The sequence below is a fragment of the Urocampus carinirostris genome, chromosome 6 (assembly GCF_059441175.1).
Source record: "Urocampus carinirostris isolate Australia breed hairy pipefish chromosome 6, RoL_Ucar_1.0, whole genome shotgun sequence".
In the NCBI taxonomy this organism is placed as follows: Eukaryota; Metazoa; Chordata; class Actinopteri; order Syngnathiformes; family Syngnathidae; genus Urocampus; species Urocampus carinirostris.
Window position 1 is genome coordinate 44,362,566 of NC_142354.1, and position 19,218 is coordinate 44,381,783.

Sequence of the window (19,218 nt, forward strand, 5' to 3'; positions counted from 1 at the left end):
TCCCAACATTGACACATAACTTACGCCTATCACATACTCTTCCAAACTCCGTTACCAACCTTCTCAATGTTTCCTCAGAATCAGCCACACGCGCTGTGTCATCTGCAAACAACAACTGCACCTGATCCACAGTGTAGTGTAGTAATAACTTTTGTTTTATTGAAATTCCCGCTGAAATATGTTGTATAGTTTCTGTACAAGTGTCCTGCAATGATGAGTCCAACAGTGCCACCTGCTGGTATGTGGTGAGGTTTGGTTTGGGCTATAGACTTTGCGACAGGAAGGTGGGGGGTTTTGGCAGTCTACAACGAGCTGCCAACGGTAAGACGTGATCTTTTGGTGCTCCGCAAAAAGTTAATTTTAAACGTTAAAACCACAGCTGACAAATCTCTCAACATGCACAGGGACGTGATTGATGTTGTCAAGCTGTTTGGATTTATTTTCGTTTTGTTTCTGTCGCCTTTTATGTTAGTTTTGCCGGACGTTGCATGTTGTGCTAAAATGCTAATTCCCCTTATAGAGATCAAAGAGATCAAAGCCAGCAAAAAAGCTAATCACGTGTTTGACTCATTCATTTGCAGGTAAATTGTACCCGTTTTTATACTCATTATTGTTATTATTTCTATATTCTCATATATATAAAAAGGATGATGTTGGTTAAAATTCAGACTAAAGGAACATATGTCGAATTCATTGTAAATGTTAAAAAAACACTATACGATCTCTTGTTAAAAGTATCTTGTTAAAATGGATGTAAACATAAACAGTGATGGTTGATATTCTAAAATATATTTTATGTAAATTGAAAAGAAAGCTCTTTGATATGTTTTGGGCAGTCTACAACGAGCTGCCAACGAGATCAAAGAGATCAAAGCCAGCAGAGAAGCTAATCACGAGTTGTGACTCATTCATTTGCAGCAACTGTAATAAAAACCTCATCATCCAGTCCAGCATTAATGTGGATCTTTGGTAGGACAGGTACGCCACGGTTACATATATAATGATGGTAAACGTCTGTCAATTTCAACTGCAGGTCAAGATGGGTAAAACTGGAGATCATTCAAACTCTCACGTATACTCTTTTCTATAATGGAATGTAGCACAAGTTGGTATTTTACTGCTATTTTCTGTCACAGTGATGAGGTTGAAACGAGTGATGGAAACGGTGTTCAAGAAGTCCTGAAAAATGGGCCGTCACACTTTCAAAGCAAAGGTAAGCACAATATGACATCCAGTTCGTCCAAATAAATTGAAATCCCAGTCGTACGTGTATCCTGCGTTTAAGGTCTGGTGCAATGTTTGAGCTGTCCTTAAAAAAAGTTGAAAGTTAGACATTTATCCGGTACGAATGTGTAAACAAAGCCCAATCCAGTTAAAAGAGCCCTTATGTTTTTTTCCCCACCACATCTATCTGCTTTTTTGTTGTCATGTCCTGCACGGTTGTCATGGCGCCCAGCTGGCCCCGCCCCTTGACACCGGCTGACCTGCATTTTCCTGATTACTCCTATGGGTGCCTTTTGGAACTGCCCTTGGTCAGATCATTGTTTACCCTTGTTGAAAACCTGTTCATGCCTGTTTGATACCTGTTTATTCTTGTTGTGCTTGTTGGACTTTGCTGCACTTCGGTGTAACATTCTGAGAGATTCCTGCAAGTTATGTTTAATCCCGTTAAATGCCTAGTGTGTAGTTTTGCCTGCATTTGAGCCTGCTTTGTTTTGTTTTTGGTCCGTTTGTGTGTTGGACAACTTTTCTTTCTCAATTAAAGTGACAGATCGTCTACGCAAATGAGTTCCTACTTCCTGCTTCCCGACCCGTTTCAAGACAGTCCCGTTCCGTTTCATGACATTTGTTTACTTTTACAAATCTGTTCCGGGCAGAACACATTAGGTAGGAGGAATGGTGTACAAGGGGGACTGGTGCAGAGTGATTTCATGCTCGTTCCTTCATTTTTGTGTTATTCCTATTTGTTAGTGTTTGACGGATGACTCAGCATTTCCTCTACATTAATTCAAACAAGTATTCTGAAACATTACGCACTAGGAAATAGCAAAACGTACAACACCGAGCTGTTAGCTACCAGGGTAATATTGGCAATTATGTACAATTTAGCACAGTGGTTCTTCAAGCTTTGCTTGCTTTTCTAAAAAAACATGATGGTTGCCTTGTCTCTGGAGCACGTGTTGTTTTGAAGCCAATAAGGCTGTCTCTCAGGACAGTTAATTGGGATCTTATGTTGACTGATCGTTGTACTGACCCCTGCAGGTCCGGATGAAGACATATGTGTTGCGAATGTGGTTGATTTTCTCTTCCGTTCAGTCAGTTGGCGTGACACCAGGGTTGGGTAGGGTTACTTTAACTGGATTACTTTCAATTACTTTTGGATGACTCCAATACCAAATGTGCTAATAAAAGACAAAAAAACTAAATATGAATCAAATGATGACTCACAACACGTGGTAAGCTTTCTCTCCTGGCTTTGATCTCTTTGATCTCCGGCAAAACGAACATCAAATGCCACAGAAACAAAATGAAAATAAATCCAAACAACTTGCCGACATCATTTTTGCCGTTCCATGTGTTCCGTTACTCCCCAAGCCTGCACGAAATTTAGTCATTTGGTTCATATTTAATTTCCTCTGTCTTTTATTAGCATATTTGGTATTGGAGTAATCCAAAAGTAATTGAAAGTAATCCAGTTAAAGTAACCCTACCCAACCCTGCGTGACACACAGCATTTTTTGTATGCATATTTCACCTACCAATAGCCTAAATGAAATTGCTAATAAAAAAGTAATCCTAATTGTTTACGAACTGTTTTACCATCCATACAATGACATTATTTGTATGTTTTTAGATGAGGAAACCGAATGGGACTCTCAGATTTGCCGGCTGCAGCGTTTGCTTGATAAACTGGAGTGTAAGGTGACAAACGAGCTTTCCTGTTGCCTGACTTGACATCAAACGCTTCCTGTCCTCACTTTCCAATTCAACCCATTACTTCCATTTGACGCTCGGTTTCATCATTCTACTCAGCAGGGATAGCACTGGTTGCAATATCCAAATTCATAAGATGTGTCTACACCAGGGGTCAGGAACCTTTTTGACTCAAAGAGCCATAAAAGCAAAATATATGAATTTTATTTTGGGAAAGAGCCACACCATATATTATGAGACAAATTGACTAAATTGCTAAACCCGCGCCCCAGACAAAAGCTTAGTCTTCAGCACATTTCTTTTTGATGATTTGATAAAAATGATGAAAAGAGAATAATGCCAGAGCCCCTGTCCCAAAATCAACAAACATACCACTTTAAACGTGTCTCTTTCTTGCAATGACTCAAGATCGGTTAAACTAATGTTGACCCTTTTTTCATACATATTGGTTTCCAAACCAGATGCAAGCAGTTATTTTGTAAAAACCTCACAACATTCTGCAAACAGGGAGCCTGATGTGCTTACCTTTGGCGCAGACTGCGTAGGGCGAGAGAAGGGAAGGAGTGCTTGCACTTTTTGCATAGCTAGCTCCACCCATCCCTCCCACTCACCCAATCATATAACTTTAAGTTCTCTTCCGGTGTTTTGGCGTATTTACAGTTTGTTCTGTGGATTCATCATAAGGTATCTGAACACTGAACACAGATTATATAGTGAGCTTTTATATGAAGAATTCTTTAGCGTTTTTGTTATTTTTTTTGTTTTTTGTTTTTGGTGTGACCCCTTGACTGTAAATTGTAGTGAGAAACGTGCCCTATATATTCCTTTAAGTCATTTTGTGAAAATTTGTAAACAATATTTGGTCGTGTTGGGATTAGATAAGCAAAAACAACCCAAAGAGCCGTTTGGGACCCGAAAGAGCCGGTTCTCTTTAGTGAGCCGAGCCGAAGAAGCCGGTTCTCGAAAAACTCTACTGTCTTTACTTCAAAATACCGCATTTAGAACATACCGTCAGGGGAACCCGTGTATTTTGACCTTCATGCACTGTAACTTTGACTTAATTGGCTTCTTAATTAGCAATTTTGAGCCCTGATTTTTGTGAGCTGGCTAGATTTTCTTGTGCTCTGAGAATGTGCGGGCAGTGCGTGATTGCGCAGGCGCACAGCTTAGAGGCAACATTGGTGACAAAACGTGACATAAACAACTCAGAGGAGACCAGAAAACCGTTTGCGGTTCGCAGGGGCACGCCGCATTGCTGTTCTGAAGCCAAAGTAACGCAAGTGCTCCCCACCGTGGAGCAGTGGGTGTGCACTGAAATATTTGTTATGGAGAGGACCACATTTCCAATAAGAATACAGGAGACCCAATTCATGGACAAACGGAAAAAATGGATAGACTATAGGGGAAATAAGGACACCACTTACCAACAATAAAGACTTTGAAGAATGACTCGACCATGAAAGATACTCCACAACACTGCGATGTATTTTTTTTAATGTATTTTTCCCCCCTTTGTTGCCTTTTGTTTGTTTTATATTGATAAAAAGAAAATAAAGGCACGATAAAAAACAAGTTATAAAAAGAGCCACAATGATTTGAATAATGAGCACAAATGCATGAACCCTCTTATAAATACCCATGGCTGTCAACCTGTACGTTTTTGCCGTACAAAGTACATTTATTATGTATTTTAAGACGCGTACGACGTACAAGAAAATCTACCGAAAAACGCAAATTTGTCAATTATGGGTACCACCCGGTAAACACAGACAATCACGAAACGGCAAATCAATCAAGGTATCCTTTTTTTAATTGCAAACGAAGCAAGCGGTTTGATGCTACTGTGCGCATGCATCTGCCGCCTTGGATTTCATGTGGTAGTTATGTAGTGAAAGGAAGTCCGTCTCTTTTTGACATAACATGAGCCTCACCTAGCGTGAGACTTAAATGATTGTCCACCATCTTTTTAGGGCAGGTATCCAAAAACCTTACAAAAGCCTGAGGGAAAGAAAAAAAAGGAGAAGAAACTTTTTAGTCTCCGTAGTTTGTATTTTTCCTTGTGTTTTTTAGCACTTATTTTGGTTGCACTACAGCAAACAGGCGAAATCGATCCATCCATCCATGCACAGCTTATCCTCAGTAGGGTCGCGGGGGTGCTGGAGCCCATCCCAGTTATCTTCGGGCAGTGGGCAGGGGACACCCTGAACTGCTTGCCAGCCAATCGCAGGGCACCAAACAGCCAAATCTAGTGGTCAAATAATACACACTGTCACTTAAAACTTTTAAAATCTAATCATTTTTTTATTCATAACCATCTCACTTTCACTGAAACCTATACATTCAATGAAATATTTTAATATGCTTATTCTCTTTTTTCAGAATCCAAAATTGGAGCCTTTAAAGGGGGACGCACCCATGACCACAACTGTAAGTCAAACCCTAACAATCAACATATTCATCATCAAGGTCATTTATAGGGCTGGACAGAGTCATATATTTTTGTCCCCAAAATTCTACATATAAAAGAAATCAAGTCAAGTCATTTTATTTGTATAGCCCTTAATCGCTATACAAATGAAAAAATAATAAGCTTCACAGGTTATTACACAGACTATGTTTTCAGACTATTATTACACCATCCCCTGATCTGGAACCAACATGAGGGCAAGGAAAAACTCAAAAACCTCAACATTCATCCTTTTTCTGAAGTTGCTACACTGTGAACAAGCTGATTTTAGTTATTGATACTTGCTACGTAGCATTCAAGAGTAGATGAAATGAAATCATAAGATTATCAGAAAAAAAGGTATTTTGCTATAATTTTTTTCATTTTAAACCTCTCTTTAATTTCAGATTGTGCAAAGGTATTTCACAATACTGTTTTCATATCCCCTAAAACAGGGGTGTCAAACTCATTTTAACTCGGGGGCCAGACGATAGAACAAACATTCTCTCGGGGGCCGGACTAGTAGATTAAAGAGAAAGAAAAAGGGAGATAAAGAAATAAGAGAAAGAGGGAGGGAAAAGGAGAGAGGGTGGGACAAAGAAAAGGAAATAGAGAGAGGGAGAGAGCGTTAGAAACCAAAGAGATAAAAAAAAGAACTCGTGAGAGAGCGGGAAAGAAAGGGAGAGGAAAAAAGAAATCCAAAGAGAAATAGAAAGACAGGAGGAAAGAAAAGAGAAAAGAAAGCGCGAATGGTAGGAAGAGAGAAAGAGAAAAGAGAGAAAAGGAAAAAGAAAGTTAGAGCAAAAGAAGTTAAAAGACACAGAGGGAGAAATAGACAGAGACAGAGAGTGGGAGAAAAATGGTGGAAAAGAGAGAGAGATAGATAGAGAGAGAGAGAGAGAGAGAGAGAGGGTGGGAAAAAAAAAAGAGAGAGAGAGAGAGAGAGAGAGAGAGAGAGAGAGAGAGAGAGAGAGAGAGATAAATGGGATGAATGATGTCTTGAAAAAACAGCAAATTACCATATTTTCTGGACTATAAAGCACACCTTTAAGAATATTCCTTTGTGAAAAGTTTTTCTGTATATAAGGCACAACTTACTATAAGGCCCATGAAATTAAAACTACGGCAAGAGTAAGGTTTGTAAAAGCTCAAAACGTCAGTCAATTAAAAAAAAAACTGTTGCATACAACCAAAATATTGGGAGATGATGGTTTCAGAACACGGCAGCGCAGTGGTTAGCACGTGTGCTAACACAGTTCTGAGGTCATGAGATCGAACCATCCTGTGTGGAGTTTGCGTGTTCTCCCGTGCTTGCGTGGGTTTTCTCTGGGCACTCCGGTTTCCTCCCACATTCAAAAAACATGCATGTCTGGTTAATTGGCTGGCCCTGCGACTGGCTGGCAACCGGTTCAGGGTGTCCCCTGCCCACTGCCTTGAAGATAGCTGGGATGTGCTCCAGCACCCCCGCGACCCTACTGATGATAAGCGGTGCAGATAATGGATGGATGGTTTCAAAACTACAATGAATTGGGTCATTCATAAATGGTTAACTGTATGTAGAAGCGTTTAGTTGGAATTATGTATTTCGGATTTTATTCACCCTATTTCTGGTCTATAAGGTACATTTTCGAATTTTGGCAAATTTGGGGTTTATTGGTAATAATCTCTAAAAATGCCTTTATTTTCTTGTACATTTAGTGATAACATTAGGGTCACTGATAAACGGGTTCAATGACCAGTATTGGATTATGTACCGGGACAACGATTCAATGTGGATTTATCTTTATATTAATGCAGAATATTTTTTCACTTTCTTAGCCTTTCTTCTTAACACTCAACTTAAAGAAAGCGTTTTTTTTCTTTTTGTCTGAAGAAGAAACATTGTATTTTTTGTTGCATGTACAGTGTTCATTTTACCTCAAGATTCTATGGGTCCCAATAGAGATCTATGGCTCCCCAAAATTTAGTCTTATCCAGGTTGAAATTGTAAATCAGCGACAAATATATGATATAAATCTATATATTCATTCCGTTTGGATCATCACAGTTTATTGGTAATACAAAGCAGTTATACCTTCAAGATTTTTCAGTTCACATCAATATTGTACATGATACAAAATATTATTGCTGAAATAATTATATTAATCTATATTTTCATTCAGTTTTAATCATCTCACTTAATTGGTAATACAAATCAGTTATACCTTCAAGATTTTTCAGTTCACAAAAATATTGTACATTGTACAAAATAATATTGCTGAAATATTAGTCTATATATTCATGCAGTTTTAATCATCATTTATTAATTGGTAATACAAAGCAAGTTATCACTTCAGATTTTTCAGTTCATATATTCATCGTGGTTTGCTGTCCCGCCACAGTTGTACTGCCTTCTCAAGGTCCAATCCATTATCATCTTCCTCATAGCGTCACCAGGTATATAATTGGGTCCATTTTGGCAGAAAAGTCCTTTTCTTCCTAGGAATATTCTTTTGTTTATTTTCTTTCGTCGAATCGTTCGCTTCAACACACGTGTTTTCCTTGCCTCGGCGATCTTCCGAAGAATTTCTCCGCCGTTTTTTTTTGTGCCGGAATAATTGCCGTTGTTATTACTTTCTGCATTGTGTTTCAACTTATTACTGAGACTAAATAAATCACCAAATTTGTGTTGATTTTCACTTTAAATCGACGACAACCACCACAACAATGACGTCATCTCGAAGCGACGAGATATCGTTGGCCGAGATCGGCGTGCGGACAAAAATTCGAACCGCGAGACCAAAACAACAATGACGGATCTGCCTGACCAAAAGTTTGTAGTGTGGTAAATCTTTGTTTTAAAAAAAAGGAATCGGATAATAATGACAATTTTGTCTCAAAAAAGTTGATTTGACACGATGCGTCCCCAGCAGAAACGATGCGTCAAGGATGCAGGGACGCGGGCAAACCAGAACACTGCATGTATAATGAAATTAAATGAAATGATCTGCATTTATATTTCAGTGTGGTTCACATTTCCCTATAGTGCAGCCATGTAAGGCGCTAACCCGCTTATTGGGGGTATTAGTGGTTCAGTGTCTTACCCAAGGACACTTCGACATGTAACACGGAGGAGCCGGGATTCGAACTGCGACCTCTTGGTCCCAAGACGAGAGCTCTACCTCCTGAGCCACTGCCGCCCCCCAAAAAGCAGGGTTGCAGTCTGTTGGAGAAACACTAATAAAAAAAACATTTTTAGAAAAACTGTCACGCAGATATGAGAATTAATCGTCAGCAGTAACCATAGTAACAGTTAAATTGAGTAATTACTCCAGGGCCGCATAAGTGAACGCTTTCCCATGTTTCTGTGCCGACTAGAATCCTAAATTGCTTTCTGACTCACGGAGTAAAACGGCGAAGGCCTTGAATAAAAGCTTTTCATGTGTTTTCCTTACCAACAGAACATTCTGCTTGTTCAGAAGAAAATGGCCGTGAACGACAACCATCTGCTCAACTTTCGTGAAGTTCTGAAGAGCTACGTGGACGCCACGTCCGCCCATTCAGGAAACCTCCAGTCAGCATCATTTTTAAATCCTGATTTTGAATGTATTCAGGAATTTCCCTTTGTTGCGCAAACATGTAACCTCGATTTCAAACTCAAGAAGTAGCATTCATGCTATTGTGAAAGCTTACTTCCAATCATTTCATTTTATCTACATTTAAATTTGTGAGGACAACATCTCCTCCTTGGGATTCTGAGGGGACCAAAAGGGTATAGCACGGAACCAAGATAGAATAGAATGGAATAGAATAGAATATACCTTTATTGTCAGTGTTACAAAACGGGTTGAACATATTGTGACAACGAAATTGGGCGTGGCACTCCAGTTTCACATTTAAAAGTGAGGATAAGAGAAAGCAAAGAGGATAAAGGAACAACGAAGATAAAGTTATAATTTACACAATAAAAAGGAACAAAGAAGATATGGTTGTAATCTACACAATATTTACACAAGAAATGTGGGCATGTAGCATATTACATACAGTTTCGGAATCGTATTAGCGCAATATGCGTTAAGTGCAAAAATAGTCAACATTGTGCAAAAAATTGTCAACATTGTGAAAAGTGAGCATAGGCATGAATACAATTTGACATCTGTATGAGGTAGTGCGTTTGCAAGATTTTCAGTTTGTTGTGCGGTGTGTGTTAAGGGTAGTAATGGCTCTGGGGAAGAGCTTTTCCCTGAGTCTGTTTGTTTTTATTTTGTGTGACCTATAGCGCTTGCCGGAAGGCAGCGGGTCAAAGAGGTGGTGGCAGGGGTGAGAAAAGTCCTTGATGATGTTTTCTGCTCTGCTGAGGTAGCGAGAGCAGGCAATGTCCTCCAGACTGGGTAGAGAGCAACCAACGATTCTCTGGGCTGTGTTGATGACCCTCTGAAGCGTTTTCCTGTCTGCTGCCGTGCACCTAGCATGCCACACCGTAATGCAGTATGTTAGAATGCTCTCCACTGTGGCTTTGTAAAAGGACACCAGCAGCTGCTGTTTCAGATGATCTTTCCTGAGCACTCTCAGGAAATGGAGTCGCTGCTGGGCCTTCCCTACCACCGCTCCGGTGCTTGCAGACCAGGAGAGGTCAACGGAGATGTGCACACCCAGGAATTTGAAAGAGTGGACTCTCTCTACACAGTCTCCTTTTAAAATGAGTGGTACTGGCTTCCTGCCTTTCCTCCTGAAGTCCAGTATGAGTTCTTTTGTTTTCGTGGTGTTCAGTATGAGGTGGTTTTTCGAACACCACGTTGTTAGTGACTCCACCTCATCCCTGTATCCCGCCTCGTCCCCTTCGGAGATGAGGCCGATGAAGGGATCCAGAATATGTTTATTATTTTTAAGAACACGATCCCAGATCCAAGTGGCCGGAATACTGTTCCCTCCGCAGGGTGGCTGGGGTCTTCCTTAGAGATAAGTTTAGAAGTTTAGTCATCAGGAGGGACTGGTCCTCTGCATTGAGAGGAGCAAGTTGAGGTGGCTTGGGCATCTGATAAAGATGCCTCCTGGACACCTCTCTTGGACACCTCGCTTGGGAGGTGTTCTGGGCATGTCCCACCGGCATGAAGCCCCGGAGTCGAACCAGGACACCCTGGAGAGAATATCTCTCTAAGCTGGCCTGGGAACGCCTCAGGTTCCTCTCGGATGAGCTAGATGAAGTGGCTGGGAATAGAAAGGTCTGGGCTTCTCTGCTGAGGCTGCTGCCCCCGCGACCCATCAGATAAGCAGTAGAAAACGATTGGCTGAATTGTTTTGAACATATAATACAAAATAAGTTCATTCGAATTTATCAGATAATGGCACTAAAACCGTTTTTTTTGCTTGATTTCCTCGAACAACTTATTTCAAACAAATGTATTTCTTTCTGCAGTATGTCCGTTCTAAAGGTTGCAGAAAAGTCGTCTTATGTGATTTATGAGTTCTGGCAGGACCGCCTCTCTTGGATGAGGTCAGTATCGGCACTTAATGTTTTACGTGAATTACGTATCAAATATTTGAAACTCGATCCACCACACTTTTGAACCTTTTTCACTTTTTTTAGTTACCTGCAGTCCACTAGCAGCAAAGACTTCCAGCGCTGCATCATCAACATGCTGGAGGATACTGAGACTGTATCCACTATGCTGCTTCCAGGTGTGTCTCGCTTTGGATGTCTTTTGTGGGCGTGTCACTTCTTTGTGTAATTCACATGGAAACAATCAGACACCGTTTCATGCCCCGGAGAATCTACCGTAAATTCCAGACTATAGAGCGCACCTGATTATAAGCCGCACCCACCACATTTTAAGAGGAAAACCGATTTGGTACTTACACAAGCGGCACCTGGATATAATGTCACGAGGACCGGACCAGAACGGAGGCAGGAGACAGGAAGGGAGAACTCATCTGCGTTGACGATCAAAACTTTTATTTAGCTAAATAAAAGTCGTCCAAAACTCCGGGACAAAACAGAACAAAAACAGGCTTTTACTCCAAACGTGAAAACGCAGGTTTCCTCCGAATCAAACAAAACAGGACAGAGCAAAACAGAACGGAAAATGCAGACAGAAAATGCAATGAGCCAGCATCCGCAAAACCCAAACCCCCCATTAAGAAGCAAACGCGAAAATTAGGCGATCTGCTTCAGCTGGTGCCCTGGGGGCGGGGCCAGCCGGTCGCCACGGCGACCATGCTGGACACGACATGTAAGCCGCATTCGCCCACATAAAACAAAATTATATTCCGATTTTCGTCATAAATCAGGGGTGTACACTTTACACGAGTATGATGTATTCTAATCGTTTATTTTGGTCTTTGCAGCCTCCTGGTGGATTTTGACTAAGACCTGAGCGCCACATCCACTGCCTCGGATGCTGTCAGATGATCACCAGCGCATCAAAACCAAGCACAAATTGACACACATGTACCCATATACACACGCACGCACCAAAAATAAAACAAAAAAACAAAAACTGATTGGACCTCATTGGTTTTCTGACTACTTAAGTCAGCTAGGGGTTAAAAATACATGGGAAGGGCCAAAGTTCTATGAAGATTTATCAAAAAAAGCAATGTTCCCTGTCATTTTCCTTAGGGGTCTGAGCGTTCACACAAAGTCGGTGAGCAACACTTGAAACAACAGTGAGCAACAGCAATCCCAAGTGTGGCAACTAAGTCATGATCAAACATGTCCAAAATTTGACATCAAGTTACATTTTGCTGAGTTTCCGGCAATGCAAAATTATTTTTCACTTTTGAACGAAGTGACTAAATGTTGTACGGCCTACAAACGTCATTTGTTTTTACAACAATTCTTTCACAAGATTTCCATTTCTTTTTTTTTTCCTGGTAGCTTTTGTCGCATAATACTAACATTTTGGGGGGCTTATTGAGTCGGTTGCACGATACAGAACTGTATTTAATCACATTTTTTAGTGGAAGTACAATGTTGGCAACACGATTTACTTGGTATAATTGGAAATTGTTTGAATGCAACACAAACTTTTTCTTCTTTTTTCCTGTTATTTGAATTCCTTTAAAAAAAAATCTCATTGTGTTTATTTTTTCCTAGCTGTTACTTTTTTTCTTTTTGTTCTCTAATTTCTTTTTTTCCTTTGTTTCTTTTTTCTGAATTTTTCCTTCTTTTTTCTCTTCCTTTTGTTTCTTTTTTTCTCAGCTTTTCACTACTTTTTCATTTTGGTATTTTTTTCTTTTTTGTTCTCTTCACCCTTCCTTTAAGTCATTTTGTGCATAATTTTGCATAGTATTTGGTCATATAGGGATGAAAGAAGCAAAAACAACCATAAGAGCCGTTTAGGACCCAAAAGAGCCGGTTCCTTTTAGTGAGCCGAGCCGAAGAAGCCGGTTCTCAAAAAACTCTACTGACTTTACTCAACTTCGTTCTACTTCGACCTTGATTTCCAAATACCGCATTTAGAACACAACGTCAGGGGAAACCTTGTATTTTTACCTTCGTGCACTGTAACTTTGACTTAATTCGCTTCTTAATTAGCAATTTCAAGCCCTGATTTTTGTGAGCCGGCTAGATTTTCTTGTGCGTGGAAAAGCTCTGGGTAGTGCGCAAATGCGCACACACGCAGCTTAGAGGGAACATTGACGAAGAGCACGAATACACAAAACACACACCCACACACACGCAACCACCCATGCATTCATGCGTTTGAAGGCCGTGTCACCATCCTGCCTCCTTGGAGAGCTGGTTGTCATCTCCCCAGCTCATTATTTCGCTTTGAGATGCTACACCCTGCACTGTACATATTGTACTATTATGTTTAACGACTTAACTTGACTGACAATAAGAAATAATGAATGAATAATGAGATTTTGAAATAGATTATGCAGTCCTGCTTTTATAATGTCTGTATGTACTTTTTCTGGACCACGGAGTGGTTTCATGTCTGGCTGTATTCTCGTGGCCTGGGCCAATTATAATATTATCAATAATCAGGGTTGGGTAGGGTTACTTTAACTGGATTACTTTCAATGACTTTTGGATGACTCCAATAGCAAATATGCTAATAAAAGACAAAAGAAACTAAATAGGAATAAAATGACTAAATTTTGTGCAGGCTTGGGGAGTAACGGAATACGTGAAACGGCAAAAATGATGTTGGCAAGCTACGTATTGTGCATTGTGCTCAGCAGACAGTAGACAGCAAATGCTATGACGGGTGCACGTTAGGTAGGGCTGTGCGTGTTGGGAGGGCGTGACTGTGTGTACAAGTGTGAAAGGCTGGTGTATGCTGTCAAACAAACTGCCTGGCAGAGCTACAGCTGAGCTCGTATCTCAGTGGTTCACTACATTAAAAATAGATGATTCAATTAAATCGGATCAGAGGAAAGTCAGAAGAGTAAATGGTCGTCACCAGCGGGCACTTTGTGGATTCTTATCGTGTCCGGAGAGCGACTGAGGCAGCGTCGGGAGAGAAGATAGATCCATCTTTGAAACAGATGACCTGGAGCTACAACTCAAGGAAAACCGGCTATTCTCTGGATGACTGTATTTAGATAATCGCCAGGGTTGGGTAGGGTTACTTGAACTGGATTACTTTCAATTACTTTTGGATTACTCCAATACCAAATATGCTAATAAAGGACCACAAAAAACTAAATATGAGTCATCATTTGATTCATATTTACTTTTTTTTGTCTTTTATTAGCAAATTTGGTATTGGAGTAATCCAAAAGTCATTGAAAGTAATCCAGTTAAAGCAGGGGTGTCAATCTCATTTTAACTCGGGGGCCACACGATAGAACAAACATTCTGTCGGGGGTCGGACTAGTAGATTAAAGAGAAAGAAAAAGAGAGATAAAGAAATAAGAGAAACAGGAAGGGAAAAGGAGAGAGGGCAGGACAAAGAAAGAAAAAGAGAGAGTTAGAGAGCGTGAGTAACAAAATATAAAAAGTCATGAGAGAGGGGGAAAAGAAAGGGAGAGGAAGAAACAGATCCAAAGAAAAATAGAAAGACAGAAGGAGAGAAAAGAGAAAAGAGAGAAAAGGGAAAAAGGAAGGTTGAGCAAAAGAGTTTAAAAGACACAGAGAAAGAGACAAAGAGCAACAAAGGAAGACAAAAAGAGAGACACAGAGAGTGAAAGAGACAAAGACAGAGTGGGAGTAAAGGGGTGGAAAAGAGAGAGAGAGAGAGAGAGAGAGAGAAATACAAGTACAGTGTATTTGTGAGAGGCACCTGGCTTTGGCAACATCAAGTTGACATATTTCAACCTGCAGCTTGTTTTTCTCTTGCGCTTCTCTGAGTGTTGTCTCGCAGGCCAGATTCAATCCCTTAGCGGGCCTGACCTGGCCCACGGGCCGCCTGTTTGACACCTGTGTACTATAATGTCTGTATGTACTTTTTCTGGACCACGGACTGGTTTCATGTCTGGCTATATTCTCGTGGCCCGGGCCGATTATAATATTATCAGTAATCAGGGTTGGGTAGGGTTACTTGAACTGGATTACTTTCAATGACTTTTGGATTACTCCAATACCAAATATGCTAATAATTTTATGTTAGTTTTGCCGGAGATCAAAGAGATCAAAGCCAGGAGAGAAAGCTTACCGCGTGTTGTGAGTCATCATTTTATTGATATTTACTTTCTTTTGTCTTTTCTTAGCATATTTGGTATTGGAGTAATCCAAAAGTCATTGAAAGTAATCCAGTTAAAGTAACCCTACCCAACCCTGTCAATAATAACGATAACAATAATATGACGATCTTTAATAAGCCTAAATCCACTGTGTAATCGCTAGACCTGTAGGGATCATCACACGATTTTTACTCAGCGTCCCATATAGTACGACGTTCTTCTGGATGTTTCCCATAATGCTCCATTACAACGTTGTACAACATGGCCCCATAAGTAAAACAAAGTGTGATTATGATATAAAATCAAATGCCTATTCCTATGTCACCTACAATCTTATTGATCTAATGGTTAGGCTTTGGCGTCTCACTGTTGCGATCCGGGTTCAATTTCCAATGCATACAATTCATCAATTTTAACTGCAAAATGAAAGGATTTAAGAGAGAAGACAGAACAAATGAGATATTGATCAGCTAAAGGGCAGCCAATTGTTAGAAAAACTAGAGTAACATGCAATGTTCCCTCTAAACTGCGTGTGTGCGCATATGCGCACCGCCCAGAGCTTTTCCGTGCACAAGAAAATCGAGCCAGCTCACAGAAATCAGGGCTCGATATTGCTCATTAAGAAGCGAATTAAGTAAAAATTACAGTGCATGAAGGTAAAAATACACGGGTTCCCCTGACGTTGTGTCCTAAATGCGGTATTTGGAAGTTGAGTAAAGTCAGTAGAGTTTTTCGAGAACCGGCTTCTTCGGCTCGGCTCACTAAAAGGAACCGGCTCTTTTGGCTCCTAAACGGCTCTTCAGGTTGTTTTAGCTTTTTTTCATCCCTAGATGACCGAATATTATGTAAAAATATGCACAAAATGACTTAAAGGAAGGGGGAATAGAACAAAATAGAAAAAAATACCAAAATGAAAAAGTAGTGAAAAGCTGAGAAAAAAGGAAACAAAAGGAAAAGAAAAAAAGGAGTAAAACATTTAGAAAAAAACAAGAAAAAAAGAAAAGAAAGAAACAAAGGAAAAAGAAGAAAAATAAAAAAGTAACAGCTAGGAAAAAATAAACACAATGAGATTTTTTTAAAGCAATTTATAGAAAAAAAAAAAGGCAAAAAAAAAAAGATTGTGTTGCATTCAAATAATCAATCAATAAGTCAATCTTGTTGCCAACATTGTACTTCCACACAAAATGTGATTAAATACCGTTGTGTATCGTACTACTAATGACTTAGTTTCCACACTTGGGATTGCTGTTGCTCACTGTTGTTTCAAGCTGACTCACCGACTTTGTGTGAACGCTCAGACCCGTAAGGAAAATTACAGAGAACGTTGGTAACATGTTTCATAATATTAAAAAATATATATAACATTTTGTTAAGTTTTCAGTAAGGAGGCTAACGTGCTAATGTGTGTTGCAACTGGATAAGCTATGTTTAGGTCTAGATATTCAATCAGAATTACAACTTCACACTATTGAAATTGATGAATGTATTGCTATTTAATTCTGTACAGTCTGACATCATATTTGGTCTGTTTATCCTGATTTCCGTTCATAATATTTTTTCTCTTTTAATATCTTTATTGCTTGTTTGTCCTGGAATGCCGTGTCTAATTTTATTGCAACCACACTATTATCAATGACAATAAAGACGATTCCATTCAACATGTGTGCATTGTTAAAAAAATGATTACCGTATTTTCCGCACTATAAGGCGCACCGGGTTATAGGGCGCACCCCGAAAAAAATGTTTTTGGTCCTATATTTGACATACATAAGACGCACCGGATTATAAGGCGCTACAATGGGAACGTCGACAAAACAGTCTGATAGTTCAGTCAAACTTAACATTCCCAAAGCTTGCAAAGACGCAAATACGTGTCGAGAACACGTGCGGATGCGATCTCCGTACGATGTCACTCGAATGCATCGTTCCATCATTCGGAAGGTTAAAGTCTTGGGATTCAAGAAATGCCAACCATTCCTTAGTTTCTATGTTCTTTTTCGCTCGCAACTTTGCTGTGCATATGACAATAAACACTTGGAATTGAGTTTAATTTAAAAATAGACACTCCATTCCATCCATTATCTGCACCGCTTATCACAGAAACATCGACTTCAGTCTGAAACAAGACACAGGGAAAATATATAGCCGGAGTAGCTCACCGAAGTCGTTGTGTTCAATAATAATGTGCAGCCGTGGTCTTCTTATATCCGTGAGTTTAGTAAATCCAGGAGAATAAAATATTTACAAATACAGAAAAGTAAAAAATGCTTTCTGTATGCTGTCAACCACGTGCTATACACGTTCATCTTTTTCGGCCAATTGCAGGCTTTGTTTTGCCGCTTCAGCTTATGCCAGCCTGTAAATGATAAAAAGGATCCGCCCCTTGACCTCCGAATAACTTTAGCCAATAGTGATCGATTCAAATAATGATTGAGACATTGGTTAGCCAATGAAACGCCGGTAAATAAATCCCAGCATACACCGCGGACTTGGCGTTCGGGGAAAGTCGAGTTGGCGGCTGCAAGTTAGTTGGAAGACTTTGCGACTTAATATTGATCCATAAATAAGGCGCACTGTATTATAAGGCGCATGGTCAGCTTTTGAAAAAAATAAAGGCTTTTAGGTGCGCCTTATAGTGCGGAAAATACGGTAATAGGAAGCAGATTCTCATTAAAGTCAACGGATGAAACCTTATTTTTGTTTATTCATTCATTTTCTGGCTGTGGACACAGAGAGACAGACACATTCATATCTAGGGAGAAATTAGCACTTTACAATCAACCTGCAATTATTATTTCAATGCGGGAGGCAACTGAAGTGGCCAAAGTAAACCCACGCAGGTACGGGAAGAACATGCAATCACATTCTCCCTTTCCTTTTTCAAGTTATGGGAAGTAGCAGCGCTTCAAATGACTGCACTGCCATCTAGAGGACACAATTTCACCATGCAATTCCCTTTAGTTTTAGATCAAACGAATAACTCAAGCCTGTTATTATAATATTCATGAGTTCATTCGTGATTGTATTCTTTTTTTGTTGTTCGATAGGCAAGACAGGCAGGCAGGCAGACAGACAGACAGACAGACAGACGGAGAGAGAGATGGGTGGGTCAGTGGGTGAGGAGAGAGATAGATGGATGAATGGATGGGTGGATGGAGGGATAGATGGATGGATGGAGGGATAGATAGATAGATAGATAGATAGATAGATAGATAGATACATATATAGATAGATAGATAGATAGATAGATAGATAGATAGATAGATAGATAGATAGATAGATAGATAGATAGATAGATAGATAGATAGATAGATAGATAGATAGATAGATAGATAGATAGATAGATGGGTCAGATGGTAAATGGATGGATACTTTTGTAGAGAGAGAGAGAGAGAGAGAGAGAGAGAGAGAGAGAGAGAAAGGGAGAGAGGCAAATTCTTATTAAATATGATATTTGATTGAATAAATGCCCTTTTCTCAATGAAAATGTACTTGGGATGACACAAGAGGCTATAGGTCCTATGTTAGAGAAAATTAATTCTTGTCCTTGAGTCATTGACAGTCTCTAAATAAAGTAGATGCTGATGCTGTTGTTAATACAATTTTAGCTTTTTTGAAATAATGTGGGGAAAAAATAACGATTTTCTTAAACATGTGACCAATAGAAGCTGCTGTATTGTTTAGCACAACTGAAAACGAGTGCTAAAGACCACAAGGAAGAATACAAATTACAGGGACTCAAGGTGACCAAACCGGAAAATGTTTCTTCTCTTTTTTATGCCCAGCCTTTCTGAAGTGTTTTTGGTTTTGGGAGCACCCTCTAGGAGAGTGCAATGCTATCGAAGATAAGTACACATTTTCAGACCTACAAGTATTTTAATTTTTTTTTTTACATTTATACGATAGTCTGTTATACCTGTCAACGTTTTTTTATTCAGTAAATAAAATACAATTGTTTATACAAATTACCTGTTTTTATTGTACATAGCCTGTCTTGCTGTGAGTAAATAGGTGCCGGTTTGTGTTTTTAAGGTTTATTATAACTTAATAGGAGGAATTGATATCATCAGGGTTGGGCAGGGTTACTTTAACTGGATTACATTCAATTACCTTTGGATTACTCCAATACCAAATATGCTAATAAAAGACAAAAAAACTAAATCTGAATAAAATGACTAGAGATCAAAGCCAGGAGAGAAAGCTTACCAAGTGTTGTGAGTCGTCAT

At 39.6% G+C, this 19,218-nt stretch overlaps 1 protein-coding gene across 2 annotated transcripts in view; it reads left to right on the forward strand.

Moving 5' to 3' along the window:
• necab3 (N-terminal EF-hand calcium binding protein 3) overlaps nt 1–11,968 on the forward strand; it is a 53,598-nt gene extending 41,630 nt beyond the window's left edge. For both annotated transcript variants that reach the window (XM_088337290.1, XM_088337289.1), the window contains exons 7-13: nt 1,137–1,213; nt 2,855–2,922; nt 5,314–5,361; nt 8,821–8,933; nt 10,776–10,853; nt 10,947–11,038; nt 11,705–11,968. In XM_088337290.1, the coding sequence (XP_088193416.1) occupies nt 1,137–1,213; nt 2,855–2,922; nt 5,314–5,361; nt 8,821–8,933; nt 10,776–10,853; nt 10,947–11,038; nt 11,705–11,733 (505 nt within the window). In that variant the 3' untranslated portion in view covers nt 11,734–11,968. The remainder of the gene's footprint in view (nt 1–1,136; nt 1,214–2,854; nt 2,923–5,313; nt 5,362–8,820; nt 8,934–10,775; nt 10,854–10,946; nt 11,039–11,704) is intronic.
• Nucleotides 11,969–19,218: the final 7,250 nt, after the last annotated feature.